Genomic DNA, 20,909 nt, shown 5'->3' with positions numbered 1-20,909 from the left:
TGTACTACCTTGGCATATCTGAGGGACTCTTGTGCAAAGCGTGAGCAGTTACAAATGCAGTCACGATCCTATGCCCTTCTCTGGTGAGGTCAGAGGAATTGTATTTGAAACTGGACATACAGTATCTTTGAATCATAATGTCCCCCAACGACAAATCAGAAGACTAAACCTTGCGCCCAATGTGGGGCTCGAACCCACGACCCTGAGATTAAGAGTCTCATGCTCTACCGACTGAGCTAACCGGGCTCTTTTTGTTGTTTCAAAGCAGAAATTTTTCGAGAAAGAACGTTTTTCTTTCGGTGAATTTTATCCTGGCATTTGTCTTCATACATGTAATTTCACAAGTATCTAAATTTGAGAGCCACAAAATTTATTGAACGCAACCTTAAAGGTAATTGGTTTTCAAGATGAGCAATCGTCAATGGAATGCGTAGCCTTTATTCTGTGGCATATCTGAGAAAGTCTTGTACAAAGTGTGAGCCCTTACAAATGCACTGTCACGATCTTATGGCTTTCTCTGGTGAGGTCACAGGAATTGTGTTTGAAATTGGAGATACAGTATGTTCGAATCGTGATGTCCTCCAAATACATATCAGAAGATCAAACTGTGCGCCCAATGTGGGACTCGAACCCACGACCCTGAGATTAAAAGTCTCATGCTCTACCGACTGAGCTAACCGGGCTCTTTTTGTTGTTTCCAAGCAGAAATTTTTCGAGAAAGAACGTTTTTCTTTCGGTGCATGTTATCCTGACATTTGTCTTCATGCATGTAATTTCACAAGTATCTAAATTTGAGCGCCACAAAATTTATTGAACGCAACCTTAACGGTAATTTGTATTCAAGATGAGCAATCGGTCAATGGAATGCGTAGCCTTTATTCTGTGTACTACCTTGGCATATCTGAGGGACTCTTGTGCAAAGCGTGAGCAGTTACAAATGCAGTCACGATCCTATGCCCTTCTCTGGTGAGGTCAGAGGAATTGTATTTGAAACTGGACATACAGTATCTTTGAATCATAATGTCCCCCAACGACAAATCAGAAGACTAAACCTTGCGCCCAATGTGGGGCTCGAACCCACGACCCTGAGATTAAGAGTCTCATGCTCTACCGACTGAGCTAACCGGGCTCTTTTTGTTGTTTCAAAGCAGAAATTTTTCGAGAAAGAACGTTTTTCTTTCGGTGAATTTTATCCTGGCATTTGTCTTCATACATGTAATTTCACAAGTATCTAAATTTGAGAGCCACAAAATTTATTGAACGCAACCTTAAAGGTAATTGGTTTTCAAGATGAGCAATCGTCAATGGAATGCGTAGCCTTTATTCTGTGGCATATCTGAGAAAGTCTTGTACAAAGTGTGAGCCCTTACAAATGCACTGTCACGATCTTATGGCTTTCTCTGGTGAGGTCACAGGAATTGTGTTTGAAATTGGAGATACAGTATGTTCGAATCGTGATGTCCTCCAAATACATATCAGAAGATCAAACTGTGCGCCTAATGTGGGACTCGAACCCACGACCCTGAGATTAAAAGTCTCATGCTCTACCGACTGAGCTAACCGGGCTCTTTTTGTTGTTTCCAAGCAGAAATTTTTCGAGAAAGAACGTTTTTCTTTCGGTGCATGTTATCCTGACATTTGTCTTCATGCATGTAATTTCACAAGTATCTAAATTTGAGCGCCACAAAATTTATTGAACGCAACCTTAACGGTAATTTGTATTCAAGATGAGCAATCGGTCAATGGAATGCGTAGCCTTTATTCTGTGTACTACCTTGGCATATCTGAGGGACTCTTGTGCAAAGCGTGAGCAGTTACAAATGCAGTCACGATCCTATGCCCTTCTCTGGTGAGGTCAGAGGAATTGTATTTGAAACTGGACATACAGTATCTTTGAATCATAATGTCCCCCAACGACAAATCAGAAGACTAAACCTTGCACCCAATGTGGGGCTCGAACCCACAACCCTGAGATTAAGAGTCTCATGCTCTACCGACTGAGCTAACCGGGCTCTTTTTGTTGTTTCAAAGCAGAAATTTTTCGAGAAAGAACGTTTTTCTTTCGGTGAATTTTATCCTGGCATTTGTCTTCATACATGTAATTTCACAAGTATCTAAATTTGAGAGCCACAAAATTTATTGAACGCAACCTTAAAGGTAATTGGTTTTCAAGATGAGCAATCGTCAATGGAATGCGTAGCCTTTATTCTGTGGCATATCTGAGAAAGTCTTGTACAAAGTGTGAGCCCTTACAAATGCACTGTCACGATCTTATGGCTTTCTCTGGTGAGGTCACAGGAATTGTGTTTGAAATTGGAGATACAGTATGTTCGAATCGTGATGTCCTCCAAATACATATCAGAAGATCAAACTGTGCGCCCAATGTGGGACTCGAACCCACGACCCTGAGATTAAAAGTCTCATGCTCTACCGACTGAGCTAACCGGGCTCTTTTTGTTTTTTCAAAGCAGAAATTTTTCGAGAAAGAACGTTTTTCTTTCGGTGAATTTTATCCTGGCATTTGTCTTCATACATGTAATTTCACAAGTATCTAAATTTGAGAGCCACAAAATTTATTGAACGCAACCTTAAAGGTAATTGGTTTTCAAGATGAGCAATCGTCAATGGAATGCGTAGCCTTTATTCTGTGGCATATCTGAGAAAGTCTTGTACAAAGTGTGAGCCCTTACAAATGCACTGTCACGATCTTATGGCTTTCTCTGGTGAGGTCACAGGAATTGTGTTTGAAATTGGAGATACAGTATGTTCGAATCGTGATGTCCTCCAAATACATATCAGAAGATCAAACTGTGCGCCCAATGTGGGACTCGAACCCACGACCCTGAGATTAAAAGTCTCATGCTCTACTGACTGAGCTAACCGGGCTCTTTTTGTTGTTTCCAAGCAGAAATTTTTCGAGAAAGAACGTTTTTTTTTCGGTGCATGTTATCCTGACATTTGTCTTCATGCATGTAATTTCACAAGTATCTAAATTTGAGCGCCACAAAATTTATTGAACGCAACCTTAACGGTAATTTGTATTCAAGATGAGCAATCGGTCAATGGAATGCGTAGCCTTTATTCTGTGTACTACCTTGGCATATCTGAGGGACTCTTGTGCAAAGCGTGAGCAGTTACAAATGCAGTCACGATCCTATGCCCTTCTCTGGTGAGGTCAGAGGAATTGTATTTGAAACTGGACATACAGTATCTTTGAATCATAATGTCCCCCAACGACAAATCAGAAGACTAAACCTTGCGCCCAATGTGGGGCTCGAACCCACGACCCTGAGATTAAGAGTCTCATGCTCTACCGACTGAGCTAACCGGGCTCTTTTTGTTGTTTCAAAGCAGAAATTTTTCGAGAAAGAACGTTTTTCTTTCGGTGAATTTTATCCTGGCATTTGTCTTCATACATGTAATTTCACAAGTATCTAAATTTGAGAGCCACAAAATTTATTGAACGCAACCTTAAAGGTAATTGGTTTTCAAGATGAGCAATCGTCAATGGAATGCGTAGCCTTTATTCTGTGGCATATCTGAGAAAGTCTTGTACAAAGTGTGAGCCCTTACAAATGCACTGTCACGATCTTATGGCTTTCTCTGGTGAGGTCACAGGAATTGTGTTTGAAATTGGAGATACAGTATGTTCGAATCGTGATGTCCTCCAAATACATATCAGAAGATCAAACTGTGCGCCCAATGTGGGACTCGAACCCACGACCCTGAGATTAAAAGTCTCATGCTCTACCGACTGAGCTAACCGGGCTCTTTTTGTTGTTTCCAAGCAGAAATTTTTCGAGAAAGAACGTTTTTCTTTCGGTGCATGTTATCCTGACATTTGTCTTCATGCATGTAATTTCACAAGTATCTAAATTTGAGCGCCACAAAATTTATTGAACGCAACCTTAACGGTAATTTGTATTCAAGATGAGCAATCGGTCAATGGAATGCGTAGCCTTTATTCTGTGTACTACCTTGGCATATCTGAGGGAGTCTTGTACAAAGTGTGAGCCCTTACAAATGCACTGTCACGATCTTATGGCTTTCTCTGGTGAGGTCACAGGAATTGTATTTGAAATTGGAGATACAGTATGTTCGAATCGTGATGTCCTCCAAATACATATCAGAAGATCAAACTGTGCGCCCAATGTGGGACTCGAACCCACGACCCTGAGATTAAAAGTCTCATGCTCTACCGACTGAGCTAACCGGGCTCTTTTTGTTGTTTCCAAGCAGAAATTTTTCGAGAAAGAACGTTTTTGTTTCGGTGCATGTTATCCTGACATTTGTCTTCATGCATGTAATTTCACAAGTATCTAAATTTGAGCGCCACAAAATTTATTGAACGCAACCTTAACGGTAATTTGTATTCAAGATGAGCAATCGGTCAATGGAATGCGTAGCCTTTATTCTGTGTACTACCTTGGCATATCTGAGGGAGTCTTGTGCAAAGCGTGAGCAGTTACAAATGCAGTCACGATCCTATGCCCTTCTCTGGTGAGGTCAGAGGAATTGTATTTGAAACTGGACATACAGTATCTTTGAATCATAATGTCCCCCAACGACAAATCAGAAGATTAAACCTTGCGCCCAATGTGGGGCTCGAACCCACGACCCTGAGATTAAGAGTCTCATGCTCTACCGACTGAGCTAACCGGGCTCTTTTTGTTGTTTCAAAGCAGAAATTTTTCGAGAAAGAACGTTTTTCTTTCGGTGAATTTTATCCTGACATTTGTCTTCATGCATGTAATTTCACAAGTATCTAAATTTGAGAGCCACAAAATTTATTGAACGCAACCTTAACGGTAATTTATATTCAAGATGAGCAATCGGTCAATGGAATGCGTAGCCTTTATTCTGTGTACTACCTTGGCATATCTGAGGGAGTCTTGTACAAAGTGTGAGCCCTTACAAATGCACTGTTACGATCTTATGGCTTTCTCTGGTGAGGTCACAGGAATTGTATTTGAAATTGGAGATACAGTATGTTCGAATCGTGATGTCCTCCAAATACATATCAGAAGATCAAACTGTGCGCCCAATGTGGGACTCGAACCCACGACCCTGAGATTAAAAGTCTCATGCTCTACCGACTGAGCTAACCGGGCTCTTTTTGTTGTTTCCAAGCAGAAATTTTTCGAGAAAGAACGTTTTTGTTTCGGTGCATGTTATCCTGACATTTGTCTTCATGCATGTAATTTCACAAGTATCTAAATTTGAGCGCCACAAAATTTATTGAACGCAACCTTAACGGTAATTTGTATTCAAGATGAGCAATCGGTCAATGGAATGCGTAGCCTTTATTCTGTGTACTACCTTGGCATATCTGAGGGAGTCTTGTGCAAAGCGTGAGCAGTTACAAATGCAGTCACGATCCTATGCCCTTCTCTGGTGAGGTCAGAGGAATTGTATTTGAAACTGGACATACAGTATCTTTGAATCATAATGTCCCCCAACGACAAATCAGAAGATTAAACCTTGCGCCCAATGTGGGGCTCGAACCCACGACCCTGAGATTAAGAGTCTCATGCTCTACCGACTGAGCTAACCGGGCTCTTTTTGTTGTTTCAAAGCAGAAATTTTTCGAGAAAGAACGTTTTTCTTTCGGTGAATTTTATCCTGGCATTTGTCTTCATACATGTAATTTCACAAGTATCTAAATTTGAGAGCCACAAAATTTATTGAACGCAACCTTAAAGGTAATTGGTTTTCAAGATGAGCAATCGTCAATGGAATGCGTAGCCTTTATTCTGTGTATTACCTTGGCATATCTGAGAAAGTCTTGTACAAAGTGTGAGCCCTTACAAATGCACTGTCACGATCTTATGGATTTCTCTGGTGAGGTCACAGGAATTGTGTTTGAAATTGGAGATACAGTATGTTCGAATCGTGATGTCCTCCAAATACATATCAGAAGATCAAACTGTGCGCCCAATGTGGGACTCGAACCCACGACCCTGAGATTAAAAGTCTCATGCTCTACCGACTGAGCTAACCGGGCTCTTTTTGTTGTTTCCAAGCAGAAATTTTTCGAGAAAGAACGTTTTTCTTTCGGTGCATGTTATCCTGACATTTGTCTTCATGCATGTAATTTCACAAGTATCTAAATTTGAGCGCCACAAAATTTATTGAACGCAACCTTAACGGTAATTTGTATTCAAGATGAGCAATCGGTCAATGGAATGCGTAGCCTTTATTCTGTGTACTACCTTGGCATATCTGAGGGAGTCTTGTGCAAAGCGTGAGCAGTTACAAATGCAGTCACGATCCTATGCCCTTCTCTGGTGAGGTCAGAGGAATTGTATTTGAAACTGGACATACAGTATCTTTGAATCATAATGTCCCCCAACGACAAATCAGAAGATTAAACCTTGCGCCCAATGTGGGGCTCGAACCCACGACCCTGAGATTAAGAGTCTCATGCTCTACCGACTGAGCTAACCGGGCTCTTTTTGTTGTTTCAAAGCAGAAATTTTTCGAGAAAGAACGTTTTTCTTTCGGTGAATTTTATCCTGGCATTTGTCTTCATACATGTAATTTCACAAGTATCTAAATTTGAGAGCCACAAAATTTATTGAACGCAACCTTAAAGGTAATTGGTTTTCAAGATGAGCAATCGTCAATGGAATGCGTAGCCTTTATTCTGTGTATTACCTTGGCATATCTGAGAAAGTCTTGTACAAAGTGTGAGCCCTTACAAATGCACTGTCACGATCTTATGGCTTTCTCTGGTGAGGTCACAGGAATTGTGTTTGAAATTGGAGATACAGTATGTTCGAATCGTGATGTCCTCCAAATACATATCAGAAGATCAAACTGTGCGCCCAATGTGGGACTCGAACCCACGACCCTGAGATTAAAAGTCTCATGCTCTACCGACTGAGCTAACCGGGCTCTTTTTGTTGTTTCCAAGCAGAAATTTTTCGAGAAAGAACGTTTTTCTTTCGGTGCATGTTATCCTGACATTTGTCTTCATGCATGTAATTTCACAAGTATCTAAATTTGAGCGCCACAAAATTTATTGAACGCAACCTTAACGGTAATTTGTATTCAAGATGAGCAATCGGTCAATGGAATGCGTAGCCTTTATTCTGTGTACTACCTTGGCATATCTGAGGGAGTCTTGTGCAAAGCGTGAGCAGTTACAAATGCAGTCACGATCCTATGCCCTTCTCTGGTGAGGTCAGAGGAATTGTATTTGAAACTGGACATACAGTATCTTTGAATCATAATGTCCCCCAACGACAAATCAGAAGACTAAACCTTGCGCCCAATGTGGGGCTCGAACCCACGACCCTGAGATTAAGAGTCTCATGCTCTACCGACTGAGCTAACCGGGCTCTTTTTGTTGTTTCAAAGCAGAAATTTTTCGAGAAAGAACGTTTTTCTTTCGGTGAATTTTATCCTGGCATTTGTCTTCATACATGTAATTTCACAAGTATCTAAATTTGAGAGCCACAAAATTTATTGAACGCAACCTTAAAGGTAATTGGTTTTCAAGATGAGCAATCGTCAATGGAATGCGTAGCCTTTATTCTGTGGCATATCTGAGAAAGTCTTGTACAAAGTGTGAGCCCTTACAAATGCACTGTCACGATCTTATGGCTTTCTCTGGTGAGGTCACAGGAATTGTGTTTGAAATTGGAGATACAGTATGTTCGAATCGTGATGTCCTCCAAATACATATCAGAAGATCAAACTGTGCGCCCAATGTGGGACTCGAACCCACGACCCTGAGATTAAAAGTCTCATGCTCTACCGACTGAGCTAACCGGGCTCTTTTTGTTGTTTCCAAGCAGAAATTTTTCGAGAAAGAACGTTTTTCTTTCGGTGCATGTTATCCTGACATTTGTCTTCATGCATGTAATTTCACAAGTATCTAAATTTGAGCGCCACAAAATTTATTGAACGCAACCTTAACGGTAATTTGTATTCAAGATGAGCAATCGGTGAATGGAATGCGTAGCCTTTATTCTGTGTACTACCTTGGCATATCTGAGGGACTCTTGTGCAAAGCGTGAGCAGTTACAAATGCAGTCACGATCCTATGCCCTTCTCTGGTGAGGTCAGAGGAATTGTATTTGAAACTGGACATACAGTATCTTTGAATCATAATGTCCCCCAACGACAAATCAGAAGACTAAACCTTGCGCCCAATGTGGGGCTCGAACCCACGACCCTGAGATTAAGAGTCTCATGCTCTACCGACTGAGCTAACCGGGCTCTTTTTGTTGTTTCAAAGCAGAAATTTTTCGAGAAAGAACGTTTTTCTTTCGGTGAATTTTATCCTGGCATTTGTCTTCATACATGTAATTTCACAAGTATCTAAATTTGAGAGCCACAAAATTTATTGAACGCAACCTTAAAGGTAATTGGTTTTCAAGATGAGCAATCGTCAATGGAATGCGTAGCCTTTATTCTGTGGCATATCTGAGAAAGTCTTGTACAAAGTGTGAGCCCTTACAAATGCACTGTCACGATCTTATGGCTTTCTCTGGTGAGGTCACAGGAATTGTGTTTGAAATTGGAGATACAGTATGTTCGAATCGTGATGTCCTCCAAATACATATCAGAAGATCAAACTGTGCGCCCAATGTGGGACTCGAACCCACGACCCTGAGATTAAAAGTCTCATGCTCTACCGACTGAGCTAACCGGGCTCTTTTTGTTGTTTCCAAGCAGAAATTTTTCGAGAAAGAACGTTTTTCTTTCGGTGCATGTTATCCTGACATTTGTCTTCATGCATGTAATTTCACAAGTATCTAAATTTGAGCGCCACAAAATTTATTGAACGCAACCTTAACGGTAATTTGTATTCAAGATGAGCAATCGGTCAATGGAATGCGTAGCCTTTATTCTGTGTACTACCTTGGCATATCTGAGGGACTCTTGTGCAAAGCGTGAGCAGTTACAAATGCAGTCACGATCCTATGCCCTTCTCTGGTGAGGTCAGAGGAATTGTATTTGAAACTGGACATACAGTATCTTTGAATCATAATGTCCCCCAACGACAAATCAGAAGACTAAACCTTGCGCCCAATGTGGGGCTCGAACCCACGACCCTGAGATTAAGAGTCTCATGCTCTACCGACTGAGCTAACCGGGCTCTTTTTGTTGTTTCAAAGCAGAAATTTTTCGAGAAAGAACGTTTTTCTTTCGGTGAATTTTATCCTGGCATTTGTCTTCATACATGTAATTTCACAAGTATCTAAATTTGAGAGCCACAAAATTTATTGAACGCAACCTTAAAGGTAATTGGTTTTCAAGATGAGCAATCGTCAATGGAATGCGTAGCCTTTATTCTGTGGCATATCTGAGAAAGTCTTGTACAAAGTGTGAGCCCTTACAAATGCACTGTCACGATCTTATGGCTTTCTCTGGTGAGGTCACAGGAATTGTGTTTGAAATTGGAGATACAGTATGTTCGAATCGTGATGTCCTCCAAATACATATCAGAAGATCAAACTGTGCGCCCAATGTGGGACTCGAACCCACGACCCTGAGATTAAAAGTCTCATGCTCTACCGACTGAGCTAACCGGGCTCTTTTTGTTGTTTCCAAGCAGAAATTTTTCGAGAAAGAACGTTTTTCTTTCGGTGCATGTTATCCTGACATTTGTCTTCATGCATGTAATTTCACAAGTATCTAAATTTGAGCGCCACAAAATTTATTGAACGCAACCTTAACGGTAATTTGTATTCAAGATGAGCAATCGGTCAATGGAATGCGTAGCCTTTATTCTGTGTACTACCTTGGCATATCTGAGGGAGTCTTGTGCAAAGCGTGAGCAGTTACAAATGCAGTCACGATCCTATGCCCTTCTCTGGTGAGGTCAGAGGAATTGTATTTGAAACTGGACATACAGTATCTTTGAATCATAATGTCCCCCAACGACAAATCAGAAGACTAAACCTTGCGCCCAATGTGGGGCTCGAACCCACGACCCTGAGATTAAGAGTCTCATGCTCTACCGACTGAGCTAACCGGGCTCTTTTTGTTGTTTCAAAGCAGAAATTTTTCGAGAAAGAACGTTTTTCTTTCGGTGAATTTTATCCTGGCATTTGTCTTCATACATGTAATTTCACAAGTATCTAAATTTGAGAGCCACAAAATTTATTGAACGCAACCTTAAAGGTAATTGGTTTTCAAGATGAGCAATCGTCAATGGAATGCGTAGCCTTTATTCTGTGTATTACCTTGGCAAATCTGAGAAAGTCTTGTACAAAGTGTGAGCCCTTACAAATGCACTGTCACGATCTTATGGCTTTCTCTGGTGAGGTCACAGGAATTGTGTTTGAAATTGGAGATACAGTATGTTCGAATCGTGATGTCCTCCAAATACATATCAGAAGATCAAACTGTGCGCCCAATGTGGGACTCGAACCCACGACCCTGAGATTAAAAGTCTCATGCTCTACCGACTGAGCTAACCGGGCTCTTTTTGTTGTTTCCAAGCAGAAATTTTTCGAGAAAGAACGTTTTTCTTTCGGTGCATGTTATCCTGACATTTGTCTTCATGCATGTAATTTCACAAGTATCTAAATTTGAGCGCCACAAAATTTATTGAACGCAACCTTAACGGTAATTTGTATTCAAGATGAGCAATCGGTGAATGGAATGCGTAGCCTTTATTCTGTGTACTACCTTGGCATATCTGAGGGACTCTTGTGCAAAGCGTGAGCAGTTACAAATGCAGTCACGATCCTATGCCCTTCTCTGGTGAGGTCAGAGGAATTGTATTTGAAACTGGACATACAGTATCTTTGAATCATAATGTCCCCCAACGACAAATCAGAAGACTAAACCTTGCGCCCAACGTGGGGCTCGAACCCACGACCCTGAGATTAAGAGTCTCATGCTCTACCGACTGAGCTAACCGGGCTCTTTTTGTTGTTTCAAAGCAGAAATTTTTCGAGAAAGAACGTTTTTCTTTCGGTGAATTTTATCCTGGCATTTGTCTTCATACATGTAATTTCACAAGTATCTAAATTTGAGAGCCACAAAATTTATTGAACGCAACCTTAAAGGTAATTGGTTTTCAAGATGAGCAATCGTCAATGGAATGCGTAGCCTTTATTCTGTGGCATATCTGAGAAAGTCTTGTACAAAGTGTGAGCCCTTACAAATGCACTGTCACGATCTTATGGCTTTCTCTGGTGAGGTCACAGGAATTGTGTTTGAAATTGGAGATACAGTATGTTCGAATCGTGATGTCCTCCAAATACATATCAGAAGATCAAACTGTGCGCCCAATGTGGGACTCGAACCCACGACCCTGAGATTAAAAGTCTCATGCTCTACCGACTGAGCTAACCGGGCTCTTTTTGTTGTTTCCAAGCAGAAATTTTTCGAGAAAGAACGTTTTTCTTTCGGTGCATGTTATCCTGACATTTGTCTTCATGCATGTAATTTCACAAGTATCTAAATTTGAGCGCCACAAAATTTATTGAACGCAACCTTAACGGTAATTTGTATTCAAGATGAGCAATCGGTCAATGGAATGCGTAGCCTTTATTCTGTGTACTACCTTGGCATATCTGAGGGACTCTTGTGCAAAGCGTGAGCAGTTACAAATGCAGTCACGATCCTATGCCCTTCTCTGGTGAGGTCAGAGGAATTGTATTTGAAACTGGACATACAGTATCTTTGAATCATAATGTCCCCCAACGACAAATCAGAAGACTAAACCTTGCGCCCAATGTGGGGCTCGAACCCACGACCCTGAGATTAAGAGTCTCATGCTCTACCGACTGAGCTAACCGGGCTCTTTTTGTTGTTTCAAAGCAGAAATTTTTCGAGAAAGAACGTTTTTCTTTCGGTGAATTTTATCCTGGCATTTGTCTTCATACATGTAATTTCACAAGTATCTAAATTTGAGAGCCACAAAATTTATTGAACGCAACCTTAAAGGTAATTGGTTTTCAAGATGAGCAATCGTCAATGGAATGCGTAGCCTTTATTCTGTGGCATATCTGAGAAAGTCTTGTACAAAGTGTGAGCCCTTACAAATGCACTGTCACGATCTTATGGCTTTCTCTGGTGAGGTCACAGGAATTGTGTTTGAAATTGGAGATACAGTATGTTCGAATCGTGATGTCCTCCAAATACATATCAGAAGATCAAACTGTGCGCCCAATGTGGGACTCGAACCCACGACCCTGAGATTAAAAGTCTCATGCTCTACCGACTGAGCTAACCGGGCTCTTTTTGTTGTTTCCAAGCAGAAATTTTTCGAGAAAGAACGTTTTTCTTTCGGTGCATGTTATCCTGACATTTGTCTTCATGCATGTAATTTCACAAGTATCTAAATTTGAGCGCCACAAAATTTATTGAACGCAACCTTAACGGTAATTTGTATTCAAGATGAGCAATCGGTCAATGGAATGCGTAGCCTTTATTCTGTGTACTACCTTGGCATATCTGAGGGAGTCTTGTGCAAAGCGTGAGCAGTTACAAATGCAGTCACGATCCTATGCCCTTCTCTGGTGAGGTCAGAGGAATTGTATTTGAAACTGGACATACAGTATCTTTGAATCATAATGTCTCCCAACGACAAATCAGAAGACTAAACCTTGCGCCCAATGTGGGGCTCGAACCCACGACCCTGAGATTAAGAGTCTCATGCTCTACCGACTGAGCTAACCGGGCTCTTTTTGTTGTTTCCAAGCAGAAATTTTTCGAGAAAGAACGTTTTTCTTTCGGTGAATTTTATCCTGGCATTTGTCTTCATACATGTAATTTCACAAGTATCTAAATTTGAGAGCCACAAAATTTATTGAACGCAACCTTAAAGGTAATTGGTTTTCAAGATGAGCAATCGTCAATGGAATGCGTAGCCTTTATTCTGTGTATTACCTTGGCATATCTGAGAAAGTCTTGTACAAAGTGTGAGCCCTTACAAATGCACTGTCACGATCCTATGGCCTTCTCTGGTGAGGTCAGAAGTATTTAGAATTTTTTGTTTCAAAGCAGAAATTTTTCGAGAAAGAACGTTTTTGTTTCGTGTGCATGTTATCCTGGCATTTAGACTAGACACAGTTGCAGACTTTTTAGGTACAAAGATCATGGTGGTTGTCTTGTAGCAGGTGTGAACATTCTTTTGTGACAGTTATATTTTAAAAATGTCAGTAATAACATCAACTAGCTGGTCGATACATGTTTTTTGTACATGGCCAGGGATATTATCAGGCCCAGCAGCTTTATTCATATTCACCCCCAGCAGGATTCTTCTCACATCGGCTGTGGATTCTTACAGTGGCAGGTCCTCTGGAGGTGGAGTGGACTTTACAGCTGACTCTTTGTTGAGGATATCAAAGTGAGCATAGATTGAGTTAAGCTCATCTGGCAAAGTGGCCTCACACATTATGGGGACACTCCTGTTTGTTTAGCCTGTGATGTTCTGGATTGTCTGTCACATATCTTTGGTGTTGTTGGTGTTGAAGTCTCTCTTCAGTCTCTGCTGATGGCTCCACTTTGCCTCCTTGATGATCCTTCCTTGTTACTTGACTGAAAGGCAGTTTTTTTGGCTTTGGATAGAGCCGTCATCTCTCCATTCATCCAGGCTCTCTGGTTGGGGAATGATTTTATTGTCTTTGTGATCACCACATCATCAACACATTTGCTGATCTATGATGTCACTGTTGATGTGTATTCCTCAAGAATGATGTGGTTCTCCTGGGTGGCGGCATCTCTGAACATGTGCCAGTCTGTGCACTCAAAACAGTCCTGTAGAGCTGCTACAGCTTCATCTGTCCACACTTAAACAGTTTTTACTGATGGTTTGACCCTTTTTATCAGCTAAGAGTAAGTAGGCAGGAGAAGCAGGGAAATATGGTCTGATGGACCAAAATGGGAACAAGGGAGGGTTTTGTAGCTGCCAGGAATGTTGGTATAAACATGGTCCAGGGTATTACTTCCCCTGGTGGGGATGTGGATATGTTGGTGGAATTTAGGTAAAACGGTTCTGAGGTCTGTTTGATTAAAATCACAAGCTACACTAAAAATACCATCTGGTTGTTTTGTCATGTGAATGCTGATGACCTCATACAATTCTTGTAGTGTAGTTTTTGAATTTGCATCCAGAGGAATGTAAACAGTAACAACAAACACACTGGTGAATTCTCTGGGTAGAGAATATGGTCGATATCTTAACATTAAAAACTCAACATCTGGTAAACATTGTCCATCCACTTTGACTGTGGTTGAGCAGCACAATGCTATAGTGATTTTCAGATGTTGCCAGCAGCAAATTCACACATTCCTAAAGTCTTTAGCCATTTTCCTAACTCCTAATAAAGTAAACTAGTTCATCTAGTAGTTACTAGGAGCGAGGGATTACATGCAAATTTAGGGACTGAGTTACGAAGGCTGGTGCAACATAGTTGGTTTACTTCTAGATGTTTATTAACTATTATCTTTGCCTTTTTGCAATTCGTCTTTTAGAGAGAAGAGAGGAGAGGAAATGACATGAGTTGGACATGAGAAAAAATTTGGATTTTTCTATAATCTTAACTGACATTTGTCTTTTACAGAGAACTGTGAACTTTGTTAAGAAAATATGAATATACATTTTACCTATGTTATTATCAGAGTTCCAATTCAGATGAATAGTTCTTCTGGTTGCAGTTGGTTCCTGTATTGTTCATTTAATGCCACTAGGAGGCAGTCTAGGCTCATATAAGATAAACTATGTTCAGCATTTATAGTATATGTACTTTGCCCATGAACATCCACATACTGGATATTTCCAAATAATCTTTACTTTAATATAGAACTGCTTGTTTTTGGCCTTTCTCTCTGCCTAGACCTTATAGTTTTGTTGCCTGATTTGGATTGACTGTAAGCCTGCCCTCAGACTGTAAAGACTGTTTGCCTGAATCTTCCTGACCTAAGTGACCTTCCTGACTTTTGGGTTCACCTCCTGAGTTTGTCACAGATAAATGTGTGAAACATAAAATGCATGACAAGCATTTTTGCAAATGTTTCCTCACTAATACATCCAAAGCCAGTTTGTTACATGCTGTAATTAACCAGATGCAAAATAATGCAAGACTTGCTTTTTCATGTACCATCCAGCATACATCCTCTGCATTTAACCATCACACGGTCAATAACACAAACACATATTTACAAAGACAGTATACTTAAATTTTATTTCAAAATCCTCTAAAAGTGGCTTTTCAATTTTCTCATATCATTATCATATATTGCTAAAATACATTTTAAGCTACATACAGCTTATTGAAAAATATAAAGGTGTGCTACTCCATGGTACCCTATGGGAAATATGTACTTATAAACAGCTCTTGTCCTTCTCTAAAATACACTGTTACAGAGGAATATTTCATGACTAGATCTAAGTCAGTACCTCAATGACAAAATAAGCAGTGCATTTGAATGTCCCCATAAGAAAATATCAGTTTTTCCCAACATTTCAACATTTTAAAAACATACCTTTGTGGTTTCAACAAATAAAAAAAGCCAGCGAAGTTATGCATAATGGACTAAAGGTTTTGAACAAAGGTCACTTTGCAAATTTCCAAAGATAAGTCATCTGATGTATTTTCCCTGGATCTGCATAAAAAACAACTTGTTTTAGCCATAGACTTGGCTTCAAATAGAAACAGCCTGATACTATTTTTTTTCTTTTTTTTTACTCTTTGAAATGGATACTTTTCATACTGTACAAGTGGCTGCTACTTTAGGAGACCATATGAAACTAGGGTTAGTTGGCAAACACAAGTCACCAACTAGATTCAGATATTTGAGCCACACTCAAACTGTCACATTCAGTAGACCTTTTTCAAAGCAGACATTTTGACTTGTCATTGCAGGAAAAACACAGGTGGAACTGATAACATTAACGATGGCTCCGTTACATCAAGTGTCCCAGTAAGATATTTCAGTGAATCACCATGCACAAGACCAGGGCCTTGGTACTGGCTAATCTAAATGGAATGCAGTTGTTATTAATATCATCAACTACATGTGTTTTTCCTTCTGTGCCATGTCAAAATGCCTGCTGTGAAAAAGGTCTATAAATTCACGCTATCTTATTCAATAAAAATAGGACATAACAGCATAACCGTTATTTAAGATAGACAGCACATGGTGCACACATAACATCTTTACCAATGTGTTCAACTTAAAGAATTTCACAGGAAATTCTACTATCTTTGATAAAAACAATTTCATACAAATGTGAGAATGAGCAAAAAAGGTGTGCACTGTAATACATGACTGTACAGTATATAGAGCATTACCCTAAAAAATGTTCACCTTGAATATTTCAATCTTACAAGTGTCTATTAAATTGAGGTAATAGTGTATAGAAACTGTTAAGACACCTACTTATGATCCAGGAAGGTAGATCTTAGCACTGCAGGGGTAAAGGGTAATAAATGAATAAGTTGGTATAGAGGTTGGATGTTTATGTTGTCAGTACAACTGAAGAAGCACAGTAATTTTTCATATTTTGTCTATGTTAAAACGTTGCCCTGCGTATCAGCTTCTTAAGACCTCAGCTGTGTCTAAATTTACTCCCTCGTTCACTCATTCAGTACTCCCCATATTATACAGAAACTCAATAGTTCACTCTAAAGTGACCACTAAATTGCGATTTTGGACAGTTACTAATCCCCATCATTTTGCGTCATTACTGACAGCTGTAAAGTCACACGATTTGCATTGATTTTTGCATCTGTAAAATGGGGCACCTGTGAATTGTTGGCAGAAAGTAGTTTACATGGACACTTCTTTCCCCTTCCATTGTGGAATGAGACTATATAGTGGATGCATTAACATATTCAGAATTTGGGCACTCAAATAAAATGGCAGACAGGAAATGTGCACTATATAGTAAATAAAGAGTGATTTCAGACACAGCCCATATTTCCAAAATGGCCATTTTGAGCTTGTCTTGCACTTAGGAAACTGAAAGAGCATGGACACTCCATTTTTTGTCCTTGTGCTGTTAAAGGTGCATACAAACATGGAATACGGAATATATGGAAAAAACATATTAGAAACAAGGACAAAAGCAATGTTCAAATTTTGAAGTCTAATACCCAACTAGTAGTTAGCTACCAAATCTGAGGTTTGCTAATTCTTAGATCAAAGGGAAATCCTCACTTTTAAAGTAAAACTATTTTCCTGCTTTTCCTTTATCATGTATGCTACATCCAAAAAAGCCAATGTAATAAGGTTATTGTAACTGCAGTGCTAAGTCACCTGAAATTATCAAAATGAGCTTGAAATTGTTAAATATCAAAAATGGACGATATTATAATCAATGTTTATAAGGCAAACATTGATAACATTGTCATAGACACTTATAAACTAAACTAGGCAGAATTATGTGCTGGACATACTTAATTCTTTTATGAAAGGAACATTGACATTTTGGAAATGTGCTTATTTGTCTTACACTCAGATGAGACGACTAAGCCTAACTTAGCGCAAAAACAGAAGGTATAGGTTGTTTCATCAAAAGGGGAACAATACTCCTTCCAACAACCTCTAAGCTGTCTTATTTACATAATGCACTGCATATTGTCCATTTAAATAGTGTAGAAACAGAATTATATATATATATATATATATATATATATATATATATATATATATGTTGTCAATTTAGGAGACGTTAGCGGTGAAGCTACTTGAACGACAACTGGGTACATTGAGTGCAGGGTGCAGTGTCCTGTTATCATATAACTCTGAACAAAACCCAGAACACTGTGGAGTGCATTAAGTACTAGCATCCCAGCTAACATGATACAGCTTGTAAGTAAGACTGTTTGGTAGATGTTGGAAACACTTTTGCTTTTGATGGAGGCTTACTTTGTGCTAAAGCTAGACTTAAAGCATCCCAGTCTTATCTCTGAACTGGAAAAACAGATATAAAATTGATATCAGTCAATCAGGAGCAAGCATATTTCCCAAGAAGTCAGTGTACCTTAGAGCATCTTGGAAGAGGGACACGTCATGCAAAATCTACTCTTAAATCAAATTCCTGTCGTGAAAAGCACTGGTAGCAGTTTTAGTATTGTGTACAGTTGTACAGTTATACTGTATTGTGTACAGTATTTGGGCTACTAGTTTTATGTTTAAAGATGCTGCTCTTCAGTTCCACTAAACATACTGGACACAAAAGGCAAAGAGCTACTAGTTGTCATAGCACAATAAAAATGTACATAAGCAGCTGATTCGTAAACGAGTCTTGTTTACGTGTTTACTGTATGAGCTTGCTAGTTAACACTTACATGAAGATTGATGACCGCATTTATTCTAGTTTTGCCAGCACTAGCCTGAAATGTGTAAATCAGTTAAAATACTGTATATTCAAATCAAAGGTGATTCATAGGATCGCTGACTACTGTTTACAAAATACTGTATAAGCAAGCATTCAGACCAAAAATCTGCGTTGTTGGGGGTATCAAATGAATGAGGGCGCTGTGTTTGGAGCTAATCCTTCCAATATAAGGCTAAAAATTAAGATCTTGAAGGTACCGTGTTATTCTTTCGATGACAACTTGAGTGAAAGTTAGTTTGTGTTTGGACATTGATGATTTAATTGGTCAATTTGACTATTTGAATTATTATGTTTGTTTGGATTTTTTTCCTACCTTCACTCAAGCACCAGAAGACAGCAAGTTCAGTTTAACAGGTTAATTTTTTTCATATCACCCCGGCATGAACTGAAACACATCTCATCATATGCTACTGATAGGTGTATTGTGGGGACTGCCAGCCTAAACATAACATTTCATGTCCTTATGTATGCTTTGTATGACATTACCCATAACATGAATCCTTATTGCCTCATTTGTAAGTTTTCAGGAATCACTTCTTAACTGTTAACTGACACTTTTTGACTACATTTACGTAGAGGAGGTACAGAAACAAGAGCCAGTAGTGTTAGTGTATACGTGTACTTCTACTGTTTAAATATCAACTTTAAAAAAGAAGATAAATGAACTTTTGTTCATGAGATAACTTGCATATGGCAGTCAACCCTCAATAGGCTACTTGATAAGTGAACTTTGAATCAAAAAGTGAAGGTTGTGACCTGAACCAAACTCAGCTTTGATGAAGTCAACTTCAGTCCTTCATAGACTTTCTGAATTCTCACTGTGCGTTCACACTGTAAACAACATGGTCAATAAGTCACAGCCATTCATTAAATAGAAGTTTTGATGGGAAGCTCTGACTAACTTATTAATTTTATGAAAAGAAATATTAAAGCAGAGAAAAACCCATGGACTGTTTAAATACACAGCTTCCTTTTCTTCCTCAAGACGCAAACAGAAACCCCTGGAGAGCTGATCAGTCACTGTGCGAATGCAAGGTTACTGAAGAACACTCCTCCCGGACAATGCAGGTGGCAAAGTGGCAGCCACCACAGCTGAGTAAAGACACAAATGCAGAAGTGCTTTAAGCTACAGTCCTTCTAATGACCTCTTGAAAACTTTGACCAAATTGCAGTCAATTTGGAAAACCTTCAAAATCTGTCTTCAAATACAGGTCAATTCTTTTTCTACACAAATTTATATTTATATGTCCAATATTAAGTTTCCTTTTGTGTATGTCTGGGTCATACATTAGAGAATCCTTGTGCCGTTAAGGAGATTTCATGGCTTGAAGAGAGAGTTTGGGGTATGTTAAATTGATTGACAGTATGTTGTGGTGGCTGCCTTTTGCTTTTCCACTCCATCCAAACTTCATCCACATTTCTCACATTTGGATTTTCCGCTTCCAAGATGGTGAGAGGTAAATCCAAATCCAGGCTTCAAAAAGTCCTACAAGTTTTTATACAGTCTATATCCATGATCCAGACACTGATATTGGCTGTTTGGTTTCCAGTGGCACCAGATCTGTGCCTGCCATAGTGTTCATTTTAGTACTATGAACTGAACATCCATTATGACTCTGTTTAGTTCAGGCTGAGGAGGTCTCAGTTCAACAGCTGAGAGAGAAAACACCGTGCTGAAGGCTTCCAGTCCAAACTGGTAGTACAGATTTGCAGGGCTTCTCTTGTTGTTTAACAACTATAAAGGTCCTTTGAAGTGGTTGCCTGAGAGCTGCTGTCGGACAGAAGGCTTGGATCCGGCAGCATCACCCAGCTTTCTCCAAACCACCTGAGAGGGAGAAACAACACGCTGTCAGACAGTAACATCAGGGTAAATAAAACCATTATCATACTTAGAAAGTCAGTCATAGGAAACAGCTGTTGACAGAAATTGTGGTATACCACAAAAAGTATTAAAGAACAAGAAAATGATATGCAACCAACAAATAAATAATATACCCCAATCTCAATCCATTGCTGTTAACTCCTATTCCTACTGTTTTTATCATATCTGCTTCTGTACTGATGCACCTCTTAATACAGCTTCAGACGCATTTTCCCCATTCGTACTTTATACTTCTATGCTTGTAATTTCATTACAGTTATCATAGTATCATAGATCCACCTCTCGGTTTTTTAAATTTCTCATCATTTATAACATAATAACCATTATCCTGCGCTTTCGTTCATGTGTTTGTCATTTGTATGTTGCGTGTTTTTGCATTTCTGTATATTTTCTTCTATTTTTATTTTATTTTACTATGTATCTACAGTATATTTTATTTTACTATAGATGATATATATCTTTATACACTATTTATTTATTCATTTTATTTTACTATGTATACTGAGCATCTTTTGGACAAAAAAAAAACTTCAGGAGGAATACGTTTCTATCATATGGTATTTTGCAGGCATAAGTATTAGAGGATCATGTTGTGTGTAGTGCAGAATACTGTACATATGTGAACAATATAACAAAAATGTAATTATAAACATGCAAATGCAGTACTGGAACAATCTGAAATTACTGAAAGTGTATAGCGTCTGGGACAAT

The 20,909-nt window shown here is 39.3% G+C and overlaps 1 protein-coding gene and 29 non-coding genes across 30 annotated transcripts in view; all 30 read right to left on the bottom strand.

Annotated features, from left to right (window-relative positions):
- Nucleotides 1-173: 173 nt before the first annotated feature.
- Nucleotides 174-246, bottom strand: trnak-cuu (transfer RNA lysine (anticodon CUU)). Its single transcript has one exon. It is a non-coding gene; the product is annotated as a tRNA-Lys (tRNA).
- Nucleotides 247-610: 364 nt separating this feature from the next.
- Nucleotides 611-683, bottom strand: trnak-uuu (transfer RNA lysine (anticodon UUU)). The gene has a single exon. It is a non-coding gene; the product is annotated as a tRNA-Lys (tRNA).
- A 373-nt stretch (nt 684-1,056) lies between these two features.
- Nucleotides 1,057-1,129, bottom strand: trnak-cuu (transfer RNA lysine (anticodon CUU)). Its single transcript has one exon. It is a non-coding gene; the product is annotated as a tRNA-Lys (tRNA).
- A 364-nt stretch (nt 1,130-1,493) lies between these two features.
- On the bottom strand, nt 1,494-1,566 carry trnak-uuu (transfer RNA lysine (anticodon UUU)). The gene has a single exon. It is a non-coding gene; the product is annotated as a tRNA-Lys (tRNA).
- A 373-nt stretch (nt 1,567-1,939) lies between these two features.
- Nucleotides 1,940-2,012, bottom strand: trnak-cuu (transfer RNA lysine (anticodon CUU)). The gene has a single exon. It is a non-coding gene; the product is annotated as a tRNA-Lys (tRNA).
- A 364-nt stretch (nt 2,013-2,376) lies between these two features.
- On the bottom strand, nt 2,377-2,449 carry trnak-uuu (transfer RNA lysine (anticodon UUU)). Its single transcript has one exon. It is a non-coding gene; the product is annotated as a tRNA-Lys (tRNA).
- A 364-nt stretch (nt 2,450-2,813) lies between these two features.
- On the bottom strand, nt 2,814-2,886 carry trnak-uuu (transfer RNA lysine (anticodon UUU)). Its single transcript has one exon. It is a non-coding gene; the product is annotated as a tRNA-Lys (tRNA).
- Nucleotides 2,887-3,259: 373 nt separating this feature from the next.
- Nucleotides 3,260-3,332, bottom strand: trnak-cuu (transfer RNA lysine (anticodon CUU)). Its single transcript has one exon. It is a non-coding gene; the product is annotated as a tRNA-Lys (tRNA).
- A 364-nt stretch (nt 3,333-3,696) lies between these two features.
- trnak-uuu (transfer RNA lysine (anticodon UUU)) lies at nt 3,697-3,769 on the bottom strand. Its single transcript has one exon. It is a non-coding gene; the product is annotated as a tRNA-Lys (tRNA).
- Nucleotides 3,770-4,144: 375 nt separating this feature from the next.
- Nucleotides 4,145-4,217, bottom strand: trnak-uuu (transfer RNA lysine (anticodon UUU)). Its single transcript has one exon. It is a non-coding gene; the product is annotated as a tRNA-Lys (tRNA).
- A 373-nt stretch (nt 4,218-4,590) lies between these two features.
- trnak-cuu (transfer RNA lysine (anticodon CUU)) lies at nt 4,591-4,663 on the bottom strand. The gene has a single exon. It is a non-coding gene; the product is annotated as a tRNA-Lys (tRNA).
- Nucleotides 4,664-5,038: 375 nt separating this feature from the next.
- Nucleotides 5,039-5,111, bottom strand: trnak-uuu (transfer RNA lysine (anticodon UUU)). Its single transcript has one exon. It is a non-coding gene; the product is annotated as a tRNA-Lys (tRNA).
- A 373-nt stretch (nt 5,112-5,484) lies between these two features.
- On the bottom strand, nt 5,485-5,557 carry trnak-cuu (transfer RNA lysine (anticodon CUU)). Its single transcript has one exon. It is a non-coding gene; the product is annotated as a tRNA-Lys (tRNA).
- Nucleotides 5,558-5,931: 374 nt separating this feature from the next.
- On the bottom strand, nt 5,932-6,004 carry trnak-uuu (transfer RNA lysine (anticodon UUU)). The gene has a single exon. It is a non-coding gene; the product is annotated as a tRNA-Lys (tRNA).
- A 373-nt stretch (nt 6,005-6,377) lies between these two features.
- Nucleotides 6,378-6,450, bottom strand: trnak-cuu (transfer RNA lysine (anticodon CUU)). The gene has a single exon. It is a non-coding gene; the product is annotated as a tRNA-Lys (tRNA).
- A 374-nt stretch (nt 6,451-6,824) lies between these two features.
- On the bottom strand, nt 6,825-6,897 carry trnak-uuu (transfer RNA lysine (anticodon UUU)). Its single transcript has one exon. It is a non-coding gene; the product is annotated as a tRNA-Lys (tRNA).
- A 373-nt stretch (nt 6,898-7,270) lies between these two features.
- On the bottom strand, nt 7,271-7,343 carry trnak-cuu (transfer RNA lysine (anticodon CUU)). Its single transcript has one exon. It is a non-coding gene; the product is annotated as a tRNA-Lys (tRNA).
- A 364-nt stretch (nt 7,344-7,707) lies between these two features.
- On the bottom strand, nt 7,708-7,780 carry trnak-uuu (transfer RNA lysine (anticodon UUU)). Its single transcript has one exon. It is a non-coding gene; the product is annotated as a tRNA-Lys (tRNA).
- A 373-nt stretch (nt 7,781-8,153) lies between these two features.
- On the bottom strand, nt 8,154-8,226 carry trnak-cuu (transfer RNA lysine (anticodon CUU)). The gene has a single exon. It is a non-coding gene; the product is annotated as a tRNA-Lys (tRNA).
- A 364-nt stretch (nt 8,227-8,590) lies between these two features.
- Nucleotides 8,591-8,663, bottom strand: trnak-uuu (transfer RNA lysine (anticodon UUU)). Its single transcript has one exon. It is a non-coding gene; the product is annotated as a tRNA-Lys (tRNA).
- A 373-nt stretch (nt 8,664-9,036) lies between these two features.
- trnak-cuu (transfer RNA lysine (anticodon CUU)) lies at nt 9,037-9,109 on the bottom strand. Its single transcript has one exon. It is a non-coding gene; the product is annotated as a tRNA-Lys (tRNA).
- Nucleotides 9,110-9,473: 364 nt separating this feature from the next.
- Nucleotides 9,474-9,546, bottom strand: trnak-uuu (transfer RNA lysine (anticodon UUU)). Its single transcript has one exon. It is a non-coding gene; the product is annotated as a tRNA-Lys (tRNA).
- A 373-nt stretch (nt 9,547-9,919) lies between these two features.
- trnak-cuu (transfer RNA lysine (anticodon CUU)) lies at nt 9,920-9,992 on the bottom strand. Its single transcript has one exon. It is a non-coding gene; the product is annotated as a tRNA-Lys (tRNA).
- Nucleotides 9,993-10,366: 374 nt separating this feature from the next.
- trnak-uuu (transfer RNA lysine (anticodon UUU)) lies at nt 10,367-10,439 on the bottom strand. Its single transcript has one exon. It is a non-coding gene; the product is annotated as a tRNA-Lys (tRNA).
- A 373-nt stretch (nt 10,440-10,812) lies between these two features.
- Nucleotides 10,813-10,885, bottom strand: trnak-cuu (transfer RNA lysine (anticodon CUU)). The gene has a single exon. It is a non-coding gene; the product is annotated as a tRNA-Lys (tRNA).
- A 364-nt stretch (nt 10,886-11,249) lies between these two features.
- trnak-uuu (transfer RNA lysine (anticodon UUU)) lies at nt 11,250-11,322 on the bottom strand. Its single transcript has one exon. It is a non-coding gene; the product is annotated as a tRNA-Lys (tRNA).
- Nucleotides 11,323-11,695: 373 nt separating this feature from the next.
- trnak-cuu (transfer RNA lysine (anticodon CUU)) lies at nt 11,696-11,768 on the bottom strand. The gene has a single exon. It is a non-coding gene; the product is annotated as a tRNA-Lys (tRNA).
- A 364-nt stretch (nt 11,769-12,132) lies between these two features.
- trnak-uuu (transfer RNA lysine (anticodon UUU)) lies at nt 12,133-12,205 on the bottom strand. Its single transcript has one exon. It is a non-coding gene; the product is annotated as a tRNA-Lys (tRNA).
- A 373-nt stretch (nt 12,206-12,578) lies between these two features.
- On the bottom strand, nt 12,579-12,651 carry trnak-cuu (transfer RNA lysine (anticodon CUU)). The gene has a single exon. It is a non-coding gene; the product is annotated as a tRNA-Lys (tRNA).
- A 2,477-nt stretch (nt 12,652-15,128) lies between these two features.
- ccdc85ca (coiled-coil domain containing 85C, a) overlaps nt 15,129-20,909 on the bottom strand; it is a 42,684-nt gene continuing 36,903 nt past the window's right edge. Inside the window, exon 6 of the mRNA XM_067613600.1 lies at nt 15,129-20,141. Within this exon, the coding sequence (XP_067469701.1) occupies nt 20,052-20,141 (90 nt within the window). The 3' untranslated portion in view covers nt 15,129-20,051. The remainder of the gene's footprint in view (nt 20,142-20,909) is intronic.

Source organism: Thunnus thynnus, chromosome 16, assembly GCF_963924715.1.
Source record: "Thunnus thynnus chromosome 16, fThuThy2.1, whole genome shotgun sequence".
Taxonomy (NCBI): Eukaryota; Metazoa; Chordata; class Actinopteri; order Scombriformes; family Scombridae; genus Thunnus; species Thunnus thynnus.
The sequence above is the reverse complement of the archived record's forward strand: the minus strand, read 5'-3'. Positions and strand labels throughout refer to the sequence as shown.